This window comes from Pongo pygmaeus, chromosome 2, assembly GCF_028885625.2.
Source record: "Pongo pygmaeus isolate AG05252 chromosome 2, NHGRI_mPonPyg2-v2.0_pri, whole genome shotgun sequence".
Classification (NCBI taxonomy): Eukaryota; Metazoa; Chordata; class Mammalia; order Primates; family Hominidae; genus Pongo; species Pongo pygmaeus.
In genome coordinates, this window is record NC_085930.1 from 164208678 (window position 1) to 164229248 (window position 20571).

General features: G+C 36.7%; 1 protein-coding gene across 1 annotated transcript; it reads right to left on the reverse strand.

The window, feature by feature from the left end:
• Positions 1 to 10444: 10444 nt before the first annotated feature.
• Positions 10445 to 13824, reverse strand: STRIT1 (small transmembrane regulator of ion transport 1). The gene is made up of 3 exons (XM_054480056.2): positions 13679 to 13824; positions 10994 to 11092; positions 10445 to 10900 (listed from the first exon to the last, which is right to left on the reverse strand). The coding sequence occupies exons 1-2, from the start codon at positions 13689 to 13691 to the stop codon at positions 10998 to 11000; spliced, it is 108 nt and encodes a 35-aa protein (XP_054336031.1). The 5' UTR covers positions 13692 to 13824; the 3' UTR covers positions 10445 to 10900; positions 10994 to 10997.
• Between the last annotated feature and the right edge of the window lie 6747 nt (positions 13825 to 20571).

A 20571-nucleotide genomic window follows, 5' to 3' on the forward strand; every position in this document is an offset into this window, starting at 1 on the left:
AATGACTCCAGCTTCTTTTGGAAGTAAAGCAGCCTTGAGCAGAGTTTTTATTAAGAGGCATTAATGATGGAGGACCTTTGCATAGTGAGGAAACCTCTTTCAGCCCATATAACAGCGTGGTGGTGCAGAATATGAAAGGCATATTTAGAATCAGTATAAATATTGACGCGTAGTCCTTTTGCAAGAGCGAGGGCCTGAGTTAAGGCAACTAGTTCGGCTTGCTGAGAGGTAGTGGAGGGGGGCAGAGTGGTAGCCTCAGTGATAGATGTGGAAGATACTAGAGCATAGCCTGCCTTTGCTGGTGAGTGGCGATTAGTCCTGGTGGAACTGCCATCAATAAACCAAATGTGATTAGGGTGAGGAACAGGGAAGAAGGAAATACGGGGAAATGGGGTGAATGTCAGGTGGATCAGAGAGATGCAGTCATAAGGGTCAGGTGTGGTATCTGGAATAATGTGGGAAGCTGGATTGAAGTCCGGGCCAGGAACAATGGTAATTGTGGGAGACTCAACAAAGAGTGAGTACAGCTGAAGGAGCCAGGGAGCAGAAAGTATATGCATCAGGTGTGGGGAAGAAAATAGATTTTGGAAGTTATGAGAGCTGTAGACAGTGAATTGAGCGTAGTTGTGATTTTGAGGGCCTCTAAAAGTATTAGGGTGGCTGCAGGCACTGCACAGAGGCATGATGGCCAGCCTAAAACAGTAAGGTCAAGTTGTTTGGACAAAAAGGCTACAGGACGCAATCCCGGTCCTTGTGTAAGAATTCTGACTGCACAGCCCTGCACTTCAGCTATGTGTAATGAAAAGGGTTGGGATGAGTCAGGGAGAGCTAGGGTGGGGGCAGTCTCTAAAGCTGTCTTCAAGGAATGGAAAGAGGAGTGGGGAAAGGATTTAGGATCTATGGGGTCAGCTAGGTTTCCTTTTATGAGTTTATATAATGGTTTTGTTAGGATGGCAAAACCAGGTATCTAAAGTCAAAAGTATCTAACCATGCTTAGGAAGGAAAGGAGTTGTTTTGTAGAAGGTGTTGTGGTTTGAGAGATCAATCGGACATGATCAGCAGGGAGAGCACATGTGTTTTTATGAGAATTATGCCAAGATATGTAACAGATGAGGAAGAAATTTGGGCTTGACTGAAGTAATGGGGGCTGTCTGTGAAGCCTTGTGGCAGTACAGCCCAGGTAATTTGCTGAGCCTGATGGGTGTCCGGGTCAGTCCAAGTGAAAGTGAAGAGAGGCTAGGATAAAGGGTGCAAAGGAATAGTAAAGAAAGCATGTTTGAGATCCGGAACAGAATAATGGGTTGTGGAGGGAGGTATTGAGGATAGGAGAGTATATGGGTGTGGCACCATGGGGTGGATAGGCAAAACAATTTGGTTGATAAGGCACAGATCCTAAACTAACCCGTAAGCCTTGTCTGGTTTTAGGACAGGTAAAATGGGAGAATTGTAAGGGGAGTTTATAGGCTTTAAAAGGCCATGCTGTAGCAGGCGAGTGATAACAGACTTTAATCCTGCCCACTTTCATCACTTCTATTCAACATAGTACTGGAAGTCCTGGCTAGAGCAATCAGACAAGAGAAAGAAATAAAGGGCATCCAAATCAAAAAGATGAAGTCAAACTGTCACGGTTTGCTGATGATATAATTGTATATCTAGAAAACCATAAAGACTCATCCAAAAAGCTCCTAGAACTCATAAATAAATTCAGCAAAGTTTCAGGATATAAAATTAACGTGCACAAATCAGTAGTTCTGCTATACACCAACAGTGACCAAACTGAGAATCAAATCAAGAACTCAACCCCTTTCACAAAAGCTCCAAAAACAATAAAATACATAGGAATATATCTAACCAAGGAGGTGAAAGACCTCTACAAGGAAAACTACAAAACACTGCTGAAAGAAATCATGGATGACACAAACCAATGGAAACACATCCCATGCTCATAGATGGATAGAATCAATACTGTGAAAATGACCATATTGGCAAAAACAACCTACAAATTCAATGCAATTCCTGTCAAAATACCACTGAGGCTGGAGAATAGTGCCTGGAGGCAGGGAACATAAGGCTGATCCAGGCTGACTTCCTAGAACTAAATCAAATGGAAGCACTTCAGCAATGACAGGAATGTGAATGGTTTTGTAACTTCACTTCATCCTCTCCACTTACACCATTTACATTTTGTAATTTCACATTCATCCTCTCCATTTACATAGATCATACACACCAAGTAACATCATCTCCATTTACATAGGGTGCATTCTGAGTAAATGACTTCGTAACTTCACTTTATTCTCTTCATTTACATAGAGCATGCACCAAATACCCAATGGGAAAACTCTAGAGAGTATTGAAATCCCAGAAAATTCTGTAACCAGGTCTCTTGAGCCCCTGTGCTTAGGCCCACTCCCACCCTGTGGAATGTACTTTCATTTTCAATAAATCTCTGCTTTTGCTTTCCTTGCTTTGTTTGTGCATCTTGTCCAAATCTTTGTTCAAGACATCAAGAATCTGGACACCCTCCACCAGTAAGACCGTCATCATTCTCCACAGAAGTAGAAAAAAGATCCTAAAATTCATATGGAACCAAAAAAGAGGCCACATAATCTTGCTTTTTGCAAGACTAAGCAAAAAGAAAAAAATCTGAAGGCATCACATTACATGACTTCAAGCTAAACTATAAGGCCATAGTCACCAAAACAGCATGGGACTGGTATAAAAATAGGCACATAGACCAATGGAACAGAATAAAGAACTCAGAAAGAAAGCCAAATACTTAGAGCCAACTGATCTTCAACAAAGCAAACAAAAACGGAAGGTGAGTGTCAAGCGCATCCATGTGAAGAGACCACCAAACAGGCTCTGTGTGAGCAACAAGGCTGTTTATTCACTTGGGTGCAAGTGGACTGAGTCTGAAAAAAAGAGTCAGCAAAGGGAAATAGGAGAGGGGCAGCTTTATGGGGCTTGGGTAGGCAGTGGAAAGTTACAGTTAAATGTGGTTATCTATTGTTAGAAAGGGAGGCGGTTACAAGGTGCATGGTGGAGAGATCACGGGACTCATTGTCCAGGAGAAGAATGTCACAGGGTTGATTGATCAGTTGGGGCAGGGCAGGAACGAGTCATAATGATAGAATGTCATAAGGTGGGTTAATTAGTTAAGGCAGGAACTGGCTGTTTTACTTCTTTGTGGTTTTTTGGCTGCTCCAGACTTCTTGGCTCCTGCAGGCCACCTGGATGTATATGTGCAGGTCACAGGGGTTATAATGGCTGAGCTTCTGCTCAGAGCCCTGACATTCCTGTCTTTTTATTTATAAAATATAAAGTTATAAGAGAAGATAAAGAAAATGAAAGTTTTTACTGAGGGTTATTTGGGTAGGGGCGATGTTTCTCAGGGCTGCTTCAGGCATGACTTAGGGGTGGCATGGACACCTAAAGAAAATTTAATTTTATAGCACATTGATCTAGAAAGTTTTTGTGTACGATTTTGTGTGGTCAACAAGGCACCAGTTAGCATATTTTTGAGTTTGGAATTGTCCTAATAGAAAAATGTTTTAAAAATAGCAATTAAGCATAATACCTTTAAGCATAGCAATTAAGCATAATACCTTTAAGGTAGGTGGCAGTGAGTTTTTTAGGCCAAAGCTTTTTGCAGTGAGTTTTTTATGTACCAAAGCTTTTTGTCCCCATTTCCCATCATATGAATAGGATTCCCTGTTGTTAAGCCAATGATCCATTATATTACTCTTTTTCCATAGGTGTGAGTGGAGGTCTGAACGGAGAGGTTTAATGGTTCTAATTGCAGATCCTATGCAGGAGAGATAATAAGTAAAATAATCTTTGTCTCCTGAATTAAGCTGAGGAAGAAGGAATTTTCCACTTGCCCTGAGTTGGAAAAGACTGGTAGAGCAGGTTTTCAGAAGAGGAGTAGGTGGAGGTGATAGAGGAGAAAGAAAAATACTGGCCTTTGGAGTGAGGGCTGGAATATTTGCAGGTGTGGAGGCATTTGCTATTTCTTTTGCTGTCCAGTCGGCATAGGCATTTCCTTTAGCAATAAGATCAGTTGGTTCCTGGTGATCTTTCCAATGAATGACCCCAGCCTTGGCCAGCAGGAGAGCAGCCTTAAGGATAGCCTTTATTAGAGAGGCATTGATAACGGAAGAGCCTTGTGTGGTGAGAAAACCTCTTTCAGCCCAAATGGCAGCATGGTTATGTAGGATGTGGAAAGCACATTTGCAGTCAGTGTAAATGTTAATGTACATTCCTTTGGCGAGAGAGAGCACACGAGTTAAAGCCCTCAGTTCAGCTGATTGGGAAGTAGTGGAGGGAGGAAGTGCAGTAGCTTCCATAATAGAGGTGTGGGACACAACAGCATAACCAGATTTAGCTGGCAAGAATTGGTTGGGTTTAGAAGAAATGTCGTCAATAAACCAAGTGTGGTCTGGGTTTGGGATTGGAAAAATAGAAATATGAGGAAAGGGGGAAGATGCTATGTGTATTAGGGAGATACAGTCCTGTGGCTCAGGACTTGTGCTGGGTGCTAAGTGAGAAGCTGGGTTGAAATGGGGCCCATGGGTAATAGTTACTGTTGGGGTTTCAATCAAGAGTAAATAGAGCTGGAGGAGTTGAGGGGCAGACAGTAAGTGTGAAAGGTGTGAGGAGGATATTAATGCTTGAAGGTTGTGAGAACTGTAGAGGGTAAGTGGAGCATAGCTTGTGATTTTGAGGGCCTCTAGAAGTATTAAAGTGGCAGCTGCCACCACACGTAGACATAAGGGCCAGCCTAGAACTGTAAGGTCAAGTTGTTTGGATAGAAAGGCTACAGGTCGTGGGTCTGGCTCCTGTGTGAGAACTCCAGCAGCACAGCCTTGTATTTCAGCTGTGTGTAAGGAAAAAGGTTGGGATAAGTCAGGGAGTGCTAATGTGGGAGCTGTTTCTAGGGCCTTTTTGAGAGAATGAGAGGAAGAATGGGTAAAGGACTTAAGGTCTATGGGATCAGCTAAATCACCTGTAATCCCAGCACTTTGGGAGGCCGAGGCAGGCAAATTGCTTGAGGCAAGATGTTTGAGACCAGCCTGGCCAATATGACGAAACCCCTTCTCTACTAAAAATACAAAAAGTAGCTGGGCGTGGTAGTGCATGCCTGTAATCCCAGCTTCTTAGGAGGCTGAGGCACAAGAATTGCTTAAATCCAGGAGGCAGAGGTTGCAATGAGCCAAGATCATGCCACTGCACTCTAGCCTGGGCAAAAGAGCAAGACTCTGCCTCAAAAAAAAAAAAAAAAAAAAAAAAAAGATTTGTGGGAAAACTGAAGATTTCTGTGTTTCAGAGGAAGTTGTGCACATATTTGAGCAAGAAATGAGCTAGTCTATAGCTTCAGTGAGCTAAAGAAAAGGACCAGTGCATGTGGAGAAAAATACTCCAGACTAAAGAAAGGAAAGTTACTCTGACAAACATAGGACGTAGATTGCCACAATATTTTGTTTTCTAACCCTGCCTGTCTAAAAACCAAAGAAATCAAAAAAGCTGGCTGGTAATGCCAAGTTGTGTCAGTAGAAAGAAGTAATAGAAACATCCAGTCTTCCATTAGAGAAAACGGTTCCATTAAAATCAGAAATGTAATATGATCTAACAATCCCACTACTTGATATATATCTAGAGGAAATAAAAGCAGTATGTCAAAAAGACATCTATACTCCCATGTTTATTGCAGCATTATTCAAAATAGCCACAATATAAAATCACCCAAAGTGTCTATCAACAGGTGAATGGATAAAGAAAATGTGGTATATATACACAATGGTATATTATTCAGCCTTGAAGAAAATTTTGTAACATGGATGAACCTGGAAGACATTATGCTAAGTGAAATAAACCAAGTGCAGAAAGATAAATACCAAATTATCTCACTTATATGTGGATTTTAAATAAAAATTGAACTCATAGAAGCAGAGAATAAAACGGTGGTTGCCAGGGTCTGAGGGAGGAGTGGGTGGGGATTGAAGATGTTGGTCAAAGGATACAAAATTTTAGACAGGAGAAATAAGTTCAGAAGATTTATTGCACAATGCAGTGATTATAATTAATAACAATGTATCATATACTTAAAAATTGCTAAGAGAGTAGTTTTTGTTGTTGTTTTTGTTGTTGTTTTAGAGATGGGGTCTTGCTATGTTGCCCAGGCTGCAGTGCAGTGGCTATTCACAGGCATGAACATAATGCATTGAAGGCTTAAATTCCTGGCCTCAAGTGATCTTCTCACCTCAGCCTCCTAAGTAGCTAGGACCTATGGGCATGTGCCATTGACTGGGGCAAGACAGTAGACTTTGATGTTCTCACCACAAAAGGATGATAAGTATGCAAGGTAACATGTATGTTAATTAATTTGATTTAGTCATTCCATAATTTATACATATATTGAAAAATGTACACCCTAAATATATATTTTGTCCATTAAAATAAATGAATAAATAATAATTTTTTTAAAAGGGTAAAAAGAAAAACTGGTCTTTATCTAGAAAGAAAGCTTAAATATGACGAGGTCTTTAACTCCAGGTAAAACTGGAGCCAAGTCGTGAAGAAGCCTAAAGGCTTCAGAAAGTAGGAAACACTTAAGGAGTTACTTAACCCAAGGGGTCTTTTCTATAGATTTCAGGAGGTCCATAAACACCTTGAAATAGTATCTGCAATGTTTTCTGAATGTTTCTGGGAGAGTTTATAGCTTTCACAAACTTCTCATTAAAGTCTATAGCACAAAAAGAGCTCAAGTAAATGAAGAGATCATCTTTCTAATTATCTCAAGAAGATTTTTTTTCAAAAGTGGCTGGTATTGAATCCCTGACAAACCTGTATAAGCATCAGACAAAAGGATCCAAGGCAGTGGTGTGCTGGTAAATGTTTAGGAGCTGGCGATTTAGCAAAACAAATCCTAATATATAGCATTTGTTGATTTTTGTGGTGTACATACTCCACCATGGCCAGTTTCAAGCTACAAATGAGACACTGACTAATACAAAATTCCTGAAGATATTAACAATCAGCTTCGAGAAGCCTGTAGGAGTCAACTCCAGCAAGACCTCTGATTGAAGGTGAGTTAGTTTTTCTCAGGTCTGGAGAAAACTTAAATTAGGGCAAGTCATTAATGAAATGAGTTGAGCCTGATTTTGTGTACATTTTCTGCTTAAATTTTGTAAATATTTCTCTAAATATATTTAAGAAGCATTTTTGAAGTGTTTAGCCAAGTTTAAAAGATCAGAATCAATGAATAGAGCAAAAGCTTTTTCTAATTTTTTGATGAGGATTAATTTATGTAGAGAAATTAATCAAATGGAAGATAGCGTGAAAGTTATGAGGAATAAATCAACTCCCTTCTAAACAGCAGTTCTCAAAATACAGAACCCAAGGCAGCAGCAGCAGCATCACCTGAAAACTTGTTAGAAATTAAATTCATAGGCTCCCACCCCAGATCTGAATCATAAACTCTGAGAATGATGTCCAGCTATCTGTGTTTTAACAAGTTCTCCAGAGGATACTGATGTGCACTAAAGTCTGAGCACCACTTCTCTAAAACAATGGTTCTTAAATTTTAGTGTGCCCAAGTATCCCTGGAGGAATTTGTTAAAATGCAGATTTCTGGACCCAGTGCACACCTGCTGAATCAGACTCTCCCAGGGTGAGGTTCAGGAACAGCACTGTGTTTTATTTTGTGTAATTTTGCTCACTTGTATTAGTTACAGTTTGCAACACAGAGTTACCGGGAGGAAAAAGGAAACTTCTTATAAAAATGTTTAAATATTCACAAAAGTAGAATAAAGAATATAATAAATCCTTATGAGATCACCATTCATCTTAAGCAAATGTCAACATTTTGCCTGTCTTATTTAATGTTCCCCACTTCATTTTTTAGCTTTTTTTATAGTTTTTATATAGTTTTAGTTTTATAGTTTAGTTTTATAGTTTTAGTTTTTCTATAGGAATATTTTAAGGTAATATTTTAAGGTAAAGATATCCTAATATCTAACCAGCAATTATTTCAGCATTATCTCTAACAGGCAAAAGTCTTTTCTATTGCCAAGTCATTATTATAGTGTCTTAGTCCATTTTGTGTTGCTAAAATACCTGAGGCTGGGTGATCTATAAAGAAAAGAGGTTTAATAAGCTCATTCTACAGGCTGTATAAGAAGCATGGTGTTAACATCTTGCTCAGCTTATGGTGAGGCTTTTGTGCTGAGTCAAAACATGGCAGAGGTCAACAGGTAAGCGGCCAAGTGTGAAGAGGGGCCAAGCCCGAGGGGCATTCTGGCTTTATAAGAACCCACTTTCTAAGGAGCCATCCTAGTCTCTAGGGAGTGAGAACTCTCTCATTACCAAGAGAAAGGCACCAAGCCATTCAGGAGGGATCCATCCCTATGACCCAAACATCTGCCACTAGGCCCCACCTCCCAAAATTGCCACTCTGGGAATTAAATTTCAGTATGAGATTAGGTGGAGAAAAACAAACCATATTCAAATCCTAACATGTAATGTTTAGAATAAATAACAATTCCTTAATATCTTTATCACAGACATGCAAAAATGTGTCTTCTGTAGTTGATTCATATATTGCATTTGTTGGCTATCCTTTTAAGTCTCTTTTATTCTGTAATAGTTTCTCCTTTCCCACCTCACTTTTTTTTTTTTTTTTTTTTTGAGATGGAGTCTCGCTCTGTCACCAGACTGGAGTGCAGTGGTGTGATCTCAGCTCACTGCAACCTCCAGCTCCTTGGTTCAAGCAATTCTCCTGCCTCAGCCCCCTGAGTAGCTGGGATTACAGGCACGCGCCACCACGCCCAGCTGATTTTTGTGTTTTTAGAAGAGATGGGGTTTTACCATGTTGGTCAGGATGGTCTCAATCTCCTGACCTTGTGATCCGCCTGCCTCGGCCTCCCAAAGTGCTGGGATTACAGGCGTGAGCCACTGCGCCAGCCCCCACTTCACTTCTTAATGTTAGCTATTTGTTGGAAAAACCGGATCATGTATCCTTTATAATTTTCCACACTTTGGACTTGGCAGAATATATCCTCATGATTTTGTTTAAAGTAGCCTTGTAGATTGATCCAGAAACTTGTTCTGCTTCAGGTTCACTTCTTTTGGCAAGAATACTTCATAGGTGGCACTCTGTACTTTCTACCATATCCTATCAGGAGAAACACAATGTTGAGTTGTAATATTTTTGGTGATGTTAAATTTATCAGTGGGTGCAGGTATAATCAGACTAATCCATTCAGTATGAAATTGCAAATTACATTGTACATTTTCTGTCCCAGACTAGGGCAGGGATCCCTGCCTCCTTTAAGTGGAGACTGGACTTACAGACTGGACTCCTTCCTCCCAGGCTTTTCCAGTGGACAGAGTTTGAATAGACTTTTTGTTTTAGAAGAAGAAAAATAATTAGTTTATACTGATATTTGCAATTCAGATATAATATCACCAGTTATTTACTTGAATTTATGCTGATGATATGAATTTCAAACCAACCATATCAATATTACCATGAACAAAAAGACTACTGAATGTGGTTAAGATTTTTATCCCATAAGAGGTATACAGTCAAATATACTGTTATAAAGATGCATGAAAGATGTCTTTTCTCTGTGTGATAATGCCACAACTTGATATATTCTCATATTTGCTTTAGTTTGTTTTCAATTTTGAGAAATTATTTTTTTCTTTTTAACTTATAAAATAGCTATATGATTCCAAAAATAAAAACTATAAAACAAGTCATATTCAGAGATATCTAGCCTCCATTTGTTTCTCCTCAGTTTCAATATTCTAATTTCAACAAATACCTGTACACATTGGTAGCCCCTTCTTCTCTCATATAAAAGGTAGCATACATTGTCCTATACCTGGCTTCTTCACTTAACACTTTGTCCTGGAGATCTCGCCATATCAGTATCTAAAAATCCTTTTCATTCCTTTTTACAACTGCGTAAGTACTACATTATGTAGACATACCACAGTTTATTCAGTTAATCCCCTATTAATAGATATTTGGCTTATTTCCAGGTTTTTACTAAACAAATTATGCCAGAATAAATAGTCTTGTATATAAGCCATTTTGTATTTTTGCTCATGTACCTGTGGAAATTGCCATATTCCTAGAAGAGGGATCGCTGAGTCAAAAATTAAATATATATGTAATTTTGATAGATATGTACCGCCAAACATCCCCCAAAATGTACCATTTTGAATTCCCAAAGACAATGTATGAGAATGCCTAATTGCACACAGTCTTAGCAACGCATATGTTGTCAAACATCTTTATTTTTTTCCCATCTGATAAGTGAGCAATGATTCCTCAGTGTAGTTTTAATTACATTTCTCTTTTTGCGAACAAGAGGTTAAGTGTACTTTTACATTATATGTTCTCTGAATTGTCTGTTTTTATCTCTAGCCTATTTTCTTTCTTTTTTTTTTTTTTTTTTTTTTTGTAGAGATGGGGTCTCTCTCTGTCGCCTAGGCAGGTCTCTAATTTCTGGGCTCAAAGGATCCTCACAAAGTGCTGGGATTACAGGCATGAGCCACCGTGCACAGCCTCAGCCCACTTCCTCTATAGTTTTTTCCAGAGGGCAGGGGGGATAATTTTTTGTAATGTGATTAAATTTATCAAACTTTTTTTAATGACATGCATTTTTCGTCACAGCTAAACATTTTTCTCACTCAGAATATAGAGAAATTCGCTCATAATTTCTTATTGTCCCGAAGAAATTCTTACGCACACCAAAGTGCCAGTTTATGATCCAAGTTTGTAAAGTGATGTCAAACATTGCATTGTTTAACATGAGACATTTAATAATCAGTCATGTTCATAGTTTTCTTAATTCTTCTAAATGATGTCAATCTGATATCTTCTTGCCTGAAAGACAAAACATTCCATTAGTAAAACAGAAAAGATTGTTTCTGGAGTAATTTAGACTATAGATAAACATTCAGCTATTAAAACCCTTACCTTTCTAAGAGAAGACCACATAAATCATTATGATGCAGCCCACAATCCAGCCAATCAGAAGAAGAATAGGAACCAGAAGGTGTGAAAATGTAGACTCCGCTTTAAAAGAAACCGTAGAAAACAGATTATATTGGTCATTTTAGTATTAAATTTTCTGTGTCAAGAGGATAAAAGGAATCTGGTAACATTAAGAAAAAAGCATACACTCTCTAGTTATACCCATACATGATTATTTTTTCTTTTCTACAGAGAATGCGTGAGACTGTCATAAACCCTGGGTATTTTGAATCAAACCATGGGTCTTTTACCATTATGTGACCTTCGGCAATTCTGGGCTTGAACTTTCCTATTGGTAAAATATGAATAATGAAACTTGTGCTCTCTACCTCCTGGAATAGTTTTGAATGTCAAATGACATAACATATGTGCAAAGCTTTGTAAACTCTAACCACCGTGTGTGTTTAGTGTATACAGAACATATTCATGCATTTGTGCAATAACATATACAGCAGCTATTTATATAAAAAACAATCTAATACAACTCTGAGGCAATTCCCACTAAAGTAAATAATTATAACACAGGGCAAGGTATTGAGAACTGTTCTTGGCCTCAATAGCTGAATGTAATTTTAAATATCACAGGGAAAAGGAAAGTATCATACATTATATAACCGTTCTTGACTACAGAAAAGAATTTCTATTGTTTAAAAATTGTTCAGTATAACAACCAGCACTGAACCTGAATCAATGGGCAGTAATAATCCAACACACACATAAATGGCGTTTGTTTATATATGATTTCTTCTGTGCCTCCTATTTGTACTCTTACCTGTAAAAAGCAATTTATACAAGTATCTTTTTTAAAGTATTCACTGCATGTAACTCTTGTTCTTTCAAGCAAACATACACATGCATACACACAGAAATCCACACATACATCACACAAAAAGATTTAGAAAGAGCACAGAAAGACATTCTATAGAATTAATGTCCCTGTGTTAAGGACTCAGATATATTCTTAACTGCAAAGCACAATTAGATCTTATGCCATTAGTTAAAAGAGAGAATACATATTCTTAGCAATTATACTCCTATTACAATTTCCATCACTTTAAAATGTGAAATTTTTAAAAATGCTATTAAAATAAAATCATCAGGAGTTGAGACACATTTAAAATTAGAAGACACTTTTATAAAAGGAAACTTTCTGAAGTTGAAATAAATTTTAATACTTTAAATCTATTTTTCCAAGAATGCTAGAGTCTCTCTTAACTGACAAAATTCAATGTGCTTTTCTTGTTTCTCCGTCTCACTGTGACCTTGTGTAAGGCATTAAGCACTAAATGGAAAACTCTTCTCTTTACTTGACATGTGGTATTGCTTAAGGATAAAGCAAACAACATGAGTTGCTCTTTACTCTCATTTGGACGAAAGCCTTTTTATGAATTAAGGTACCACTACAAAGGAAGTACATAGCAGTAATTTTTTTGAACTGTCTATGTATGTGGCTTTATATTTTTCCCAATTTCAAAGAACTTGAAAATTAATATTAACCCTTTAATTGTGTATTTATATTTTATACATGCATATTTTAATAAAATTTACATATCACAAAGCCCTAAAAGTCAGTATCTCATTATTTACTTTCCTTGTAAAATAGTACCAGTAGCACTAACTGTGCATTTTAACACCCAAAGTATACATTCCATTGTTTTTTTAACACTAATATTTTCAACTTTACTAATACCTGTGGAATTGTTTGGAAGTAGAAATACATAAGAGCACAACATACTTTGCATATGTCACTTACATCCCTAGCACAAATAAGGACAAAACATCTCTTTAAACATGAAGTGTAATTGTAAAATGCTTCTCTCTTGTCCAGTTCTGAGCATATCAAAGTAGTTACAGCTGGAAGTGTTCTTGAGAATACTGTGCTCTGGAAAAGACTGTCCAGGTTAAACACCTGGTGCCACCACTCTTTAGTGAGCATGAACAAGTTACTAAACTGCTGTGTCTCCATTTTCTTATCTATAAAATGGGGATGATGATTATGATATGCATATTTCACAAGGTCATTGTCAAGATTCAAAGCAAAAATTCCTGTAAATATTTAAAAACCATTTCTTAGATACAATATATATTCAACCTTTTGACAAATTGGAATCAATTATTTTATATAGCTATAAAATATAAATACAAAAAAAGTTTAAAAACCAGAAAAAAGTTAGATGTGGAACAAAAATGTTAGATGTGGAACAGATGACTGAGCCCAATATTCTCATTTTACTGTCAGAAAACAGACTCAGAGAGGTATAGGGACTTCTGCAAACTCACATAGCCATTTACTAGCAGATCTGACACAGAACTTAACTGTCTTCAATTCTGGCTCAGAATTGAAATCAGGAGAACTGATTTCTAACTCACCTTTCAAAATAAGCATTAACAAAATTAAGCTCTTTTCCTTTGTGGATCATTTTAAAATTATTCATAACCTATAGGCCTGATCCATAAATTACATAATTAATGCATTTTTACAGCCACACTAACATATATGGTTAACGGTCTTTTAGCATAGATATCACATTTTTTAGAGTGGCTGGGAAACACCAAGAAACATAAATAAACCAAAGTCAAGAAGTCTTTTCTTTTTTTGCCAAGAGAATCCCATGCCTTAAATCTTACCTTTTTCAGCCATTATTCCTGTTGGTGGGTGGCTAGGTCAGGCCACGCTTACCTCTTTCTTTTGTTATCCAGCGTCTCTTTGAACTTTAAATAGAGAGAAATCTGAAGAGTGCGGCAGCTGCCCGTCTCCTGGCTGCCAATTGTCTGCAGAGTGATGTAAGTCATGGGAAAGCAGAACTCCTCTGGCTCTTCTTTATTCTATTATTATGGAGGAAACAAGGGGCTACGTGACCTAAACAACTAGGTAAGCTGAATTATCCTAATGCAGACATTCACAGGTTTTTAATTTGCACCATGCCTTTAGATAACATGAAGAAAATGTTCTATAAAGAAGGTGTACAGAGGAAAAACAACATTCCACCTATACAAGTGCTATCAAGGAGAAAGGTGATATATTAGAAAGAAAGGATTTTGATGTTGGAGAGACTTGGGTTCAAATTCCAGCTCTTTCTGTAATGAAAGCCAAGTTGCTTAACCTGGGAATCAGCTTCTTTAGTTTTAAAATGAGAATAATAATACCTACTCATGGGAGTTGCATAAAGATGAAATGAAAGTCTGTATGAAATGTAGACAGTTCTTTATTACTTTACAGGTGGAAAACATAAAATGAAATGGTGCCCCTTTCTTTGAACTATTCTAAAAACAAAAAATGTTCATATAAATGTACTAGAAACTAAAACAATACAGACGTCGCCTGGAATTTTTAGGAAGCAGTCATAAGCTTGTTGTTTTTATTAGCAATGTATAAAAATAGGACATTTCATTTTTCAAAGTCCAAAGTGGTTTATGTAACTGACCTAGACTATTCTCTATATTCTTATTGGAATAACTTTAAATTGGGGATCTGGCTGGAAAAGTTTTGCACAGTGACCCTGTGAGCATCTTCCCAAAAAAATTTGACATGAGATTAAGACCTGTAAAGGCAGGTCTTGCCGATCAAATTTATCTCCACAGAGTTCCAAGAGTGATATTGCCCTGCAAATGACCATGTTCCATCACTGCTCAAAAATCCACCAATAGTTCTTCATCTCCTAGACAATAAAAATCCCAACTCTTTGTTTAGACACCTAAAAAGCCTTATTTCTCTACTCTTCCATTTGCAGTGATGACTTCAGTGACACTGAACTCCTTGCTATTATATGAATTCAGAATCCTCCCACTCTCACAGGCAAGAAGAACATTTGACTTTCTACCTCAAATAATGTACCTATAGATTGGAGTGTGCAGCCAAGAATCTGGCACATTTATATCATTTATGTCAAGTTGTCATCTCTCTCCTCAGTCTCTCTCTCAATATATTATTTATTATTGAAAAAATGTCTGGCTATGTCAGGTAAGCAGAAAAACTACATATTGTTTATGCAACAAAATCCCTTGCTTACCTGGCAAAGTTGGGTATTTTTTTCAATATTAAATAATAATACATTAAACAAAGGTTAACTGAGGCCAAAAGAGAGAGAAGAAATAAAAATGTTGTTGATCTCATTTAAATATAAAAAATGTTAATTCAGTAAGTTCAAATGAACACTAATTATCTTAAGGAAAAAAATGATATTCAAAACAAACAGTGTGATACTCACAAAGAGCACAAACATACATAATAAAATAAAATAATTTGCCTGAAACATATGAAAAGGTTTCTACATTTTAAACACTCATTTCCATTTCAATATATTAAGCTTTCTTCTTGACATGAAATTGACTATAATTAACATTATTGCTGTCAATTTGGAGTTTGAGGAGGGATTAGTTTATAATTCATCATTTATTTTCCTTACTTTTCTATAGAAAGAAGAGAAAAAACTAATTTAATCAACATGAATTTCTCAGACTTCAGAAAAGAATTCAACCTAGAATCTCATTTCCTTGGTTATATCATCAGTAAATTTTTTTAAAAATAGAAGTTTTATAATATTTAATCAGAAAAGGATGTTTTATTCATTAATAGACTGGTTTCACTTTGAGCTCATAAACCCAAGGGCCTATATTTGACCGTTTTCTAATCTTTCTCTTAGGACATACTAATTAGGAACATTTTCTACTTTTTTACTTTACATACTCTTTTAAACATTTAGCTCTCAAATCCCTTATTCTCAAGGTGACATTAGATTCTTCAGAGATATGTAAGGCGAAAAATTTAAATATTTGGTTTTTCTTTAAAATATTTAAGAATTCTTCACTTTTCAAATATTTTTCACTACCAATGTCTGGAATTATAGTATGTAGACCTGACCATGGTAGATGCTCAATGGATCTTTGCTTCATGGTTGGCTGACTGGGTAGGTGGATGTAACAATAAGTGCAGTATAAGGTAGCTTAGTTTGCACTCTAAACAAAGGTTTACTTATGGCAATACCTAAAAGAGCAATAAGAAATAAAATGATCTTAACTATACTCTAGCCTTATAATATATGCATATATAGATAATACAGTGTATTTAATTACCAGTAACATTAGAATAATCTATAAATAAGAACATAAACAAATAAAAGAAAGTGACATCTGAAAAAATAGAAGAGTGGGGGACTCCAAAATGTCTTTCCTTCATAAGAGCACCAAGAAAGCCATCTAAAATTTTTGAATCAATTTTTAAGAATTTTAGAAATTAATCAAGGACTTACAGCAATTGAGGGAGCTGGAATCTTGGTAAGAACAGCAAGAGTTTTGTGATGTTTTAATTTGGCCTATTCTCATCTCCCCCATCTCCCGCTTTGTAGTAGCCTTGAAAAACAATATCCCAAAATCTCAGTGAAAACTAGCAGCCTAGCAGCCACCAGAGGAGACAGAGTGGAACAGAACTCTTTCAAAGTCTCAGTTTCAGAGAACAGTAAATTATTTAACCTGCCTGGTGGTTCTCCTAAAGACCTCACCTGCAAGGCTGTCTTTATTTGATCAGACTCAGAACTTACACTGTGTGAAAAGTACCCACTCCCAGGGCATTTGTTGAAAACAATTAGAGGCAATTGTTTAACATCACAGCTGCCTAGGTAACAGAGTGAACAATAGGCTAACTAAAAAGCTTAAAAGGAGAATCTAGGGAATGAGATGTCAACAGGGGTTTGAAAAGTTTCACATATCTTTAAGAATCTAGAAGGCTACATGTGTATGTTCAGCTATGGGCATGACCTCATGGCTGTGGTTATGCTTAGGAAAGACCTGAAAAGGCCCTAAGATTTCACCTCTGGCTAACCTTGAGGCTCAAAATGGAAAGCAAAGGGTAAGGCAGTTGTCCACTGCCTGGCTGAGTGTTAAAGGCATACCTCAACACATACACAGAGCCCATCATTAAAGTCTGGGAGGCATATTAGTTATAGGCATTTAAAGAAATCATTGTCCAATCATTAGTTGATAACTAATCTAATTGAGCAAAAATTTTAGTGGTCACATACAACAAAGAATGCAAATTGTACACAATCAGTTCAGAATAATAACAACAACAAACAGCAATGACAACAAACTCTTGGGAGGAGGTAGAATCTGATTTAAGAGTTGACATTATTTAAAACGACTAACTTTCAACAAAAAAAAGTTATGAGATATGCAAAGGAACAAAAATGTATGCCCATACACAGGGATAAAAAAAACTATCAAAAATAGCTATTTCTGAGAAAGTCTATAAATTAGACTGACTAACAAAGACTTTATGTCAGCTATTTTAAGTATTTTCAAATAACTAAAAAAGCAAAAGAATGCCATCTCAGCAAAGACAATATTAGGAGACAGATAAATACTATTTTTAAAAGAGCAAACAAATTCTGAAGTTGAAAGGTGCAATGACTGAAATGAAAATTTTACTAGAGGCTCAACAGCAGATTAAGCAGGCAGATGAAAGAATAAGTTAATTTGAAGGCAGTTTGATTGAGATTATCCTATACAAGAAACAAGAAGAAAAAATAATAATGAATATGGCCTTAGAGATCTGTGGGATACCATCAAGCATATCAACATATGCATAATTAGAGTCCTAAAAGAAGAAGAGAAAGGGCAGAAAAAATATTTGAATAAATCATGGCCAAAAGCTTCCCAAATTTGTGAAAAATGTTAACGTACATATTCAAGAAGCTCAATTAATTTGAGGTAGAATGAACCCAAAGACACCAATACCTAAACACAAAATAACTCTCAAGAACCAAAGACAGGTTGGGTGCAGTGGCTCATGCCTATAATCCTAGCACTTTGGGAGGTGGAGGCAGGTAGATCACTTGATGTCAGGAGTTGAGACCAGCCTTGTCAACATGGTGAAATCCCATCTCAACTAAAAATACAAAAATGAGCCATGTGTGGTGGTACACACCTGTAATCCCAGATACTCAGGAAGCTGAGGCACAAAAATCACTTGAACCTGGGAGGTGGTCATTGCAGTGAGCCAAGATCACACCACTGCACTCCAGCCTGGGCAACAGAGTGAGACTCTATCAAAAAAAAAGAAAGAAAGAAAAGAAACAAACACAAAGAGAAAATCTTGAAAGCATCAAAAGAGAAATAACTAACTCACTATATGCAAGGGATACTCAATAAGATTAACAGCTGATTTCTCAATAAAAGACATGAAGCTCAGAAGGCAGTGTTAGGACATGCAAAGAAAAAATATTGTCAGCCAAAAATTCTATAACAAGCAAGACAATCTTCAAAAAGTAAATAAAAAAATATGACATTCTCAGTTAAGCAGAAACTGAGATAATTTGTTGCTAGCAAAGCTACCCTGCAAGAAATACTAAAAGGAATCCCTTCAGAATTAAATAAGCGAACACTAGATAGTAACTCAAATCCACATGAAAAAATAAAGAACATCTCTACAAGTAACTAAATAGAAAAATAGGATAAATGTAATTTTTGTTTGTAACTCTTTTTTTCCTCCTAATTTAAAAGACGACTGCAATAATTATAAATCTGTATTGGTGACACTCAATATATAATAATGTAATTTAAATTAAAATGACAACACAAAAAAGGGAATGGAGCTCTATAAAAGCAAAGATGTTGTGAACTACTGAAACTAAGTTGGTATTAATCAAAACCAGATGGTTATAAGTTAAAATAATCACAGTAATCCCTAGGGCAACAGCTAAGAAAATAACTCCAAAAAAAAGACAGCAGAAGAAATTACAAAATAATTAAAATGATATACTGAAAAATATTGATTAACACAAAACAAGACAGTAATGAAGAAATAAAGAAACAAAAAGATGGCATACATAAAACAAATAGTAATTGTAAATCCTACTTTATAAATAGTTACATTTAAATGGATTAACCACTCCAAATACAAGATAAGAATGGCAGAATGGATTTTTACAAGTGATTCAACTATAAGCTATCTATAAGAGACAGTTTAGATTCAAAGACACAAATAGGTTGAGAGCAAAAAGATGTAAAAATACATGTCATGCAAATTATAATCAAAAGAGACCTGGAGTAACCATATTAATATTAGATGGAATTGATTTTTTTTTCTTTGAGACGGAGTCTCACTCTGTTGCCCAGGCTGGAGTGCAGTGGCGCAATCTCAGCTCACTGCAAGCTCTGCCTCCCTGGTTCACACCATTCTCCTGCCTCAGCCTCCTGAGTAGCTGGGACTACAGGCACCTGCCACCATGCCTGGCTAATTTTTTTTTTTTTTTTTTTGTATTTTTAGCAGAGATGGGGTTTCACTGTGTTAGCCAGGATGGTCCTGATCTCCTGACCTCATGATCCACCCACCTCAGCCTTCCAAAGTGCTGGGATTACAGGCATGAGCCACCGCATCCAGCCTAGATGGAATAGATTTTAAGAAAAAAATGTACTGGAAACAAAGAAATATATTTTCTAATGATAAAATAATCAATTATAAACATATACGTACCTAAAAACAGAGCCCCAAAATACATGAAGATTGACAAAATTGAAGCAAATAGGCAATTCAGCAGTAATGGTTGAATGAATATACTGCTTATAATAATGGACAGAAAAACTAGACAGAATATCAGCAATAGGGAACTTGAACAACACTATAAACCAACTGGACCTAATACACATTTATTGAATACAATAATAAACAGTAACAGAATACACATTATTTAGAAGAAAATTTGGCAAATTCACAATTATATAAAAATTAAACAACATTCTCATCAAAAAGGGGAACGAGGGATGAGCCAGAGCAAGATGTGTGTTTATGATGGATCTAACTAGTGTAGTTTTGACAGGTTGGATGAAACTTTTCCATATTATCAACTTTTGTTGACTAAGTTGTGTGAAGGAATTTGTGTTCAAAGTCCCACAGGATTCAGCAAATTGCAGTAGAATGTATTGAGAAATGTAGTAGTCCATTCTTATATTGCTATAAAAAACTACCTGAGACTGGGTAATTTATGAAGAAAAGAGGTTTATTCAACTCACAGTTCTGCAGGCTGTATTGGAATCATAGCTGAGGAGGCCTCAGGAAACTTATAATCATGATGGAAGATGAAGGGAAAGCAGACACATCTTCACATGTTGGAGCAGGAAAGAGGGAGCAAAGGGAGAAGTGCTATGCACTTTTAAATAACTCACAAGAACAGCAACAGGGAAGTCCAGTCCCATGATCCAGTCACCTCTCACCAAGCCCCTCCTCCAACACTGAGGATTACAATTCAACATGAGATTTGGATAGGGACACAGAGCCAAGTCATATCAAGCAAGGTTTATTTGATCTGAGATGTCCAAATATAAAATGTATTGGAATTAATGAATAAGAGACAACAAAATATCACAGACTATGGCCAGACACAGTGTCTCACACCTGTAATCCCAGAATTCTGGGAGCCTGAGGTTGGTGGATCACTTAAGCTGAGGACTTTGAGACCAGCCTGGGCAACATGGCAAAACCTCATCTCTGCAAAAAATTTAAAAATTAACTGGGCATGGTGGTGTGC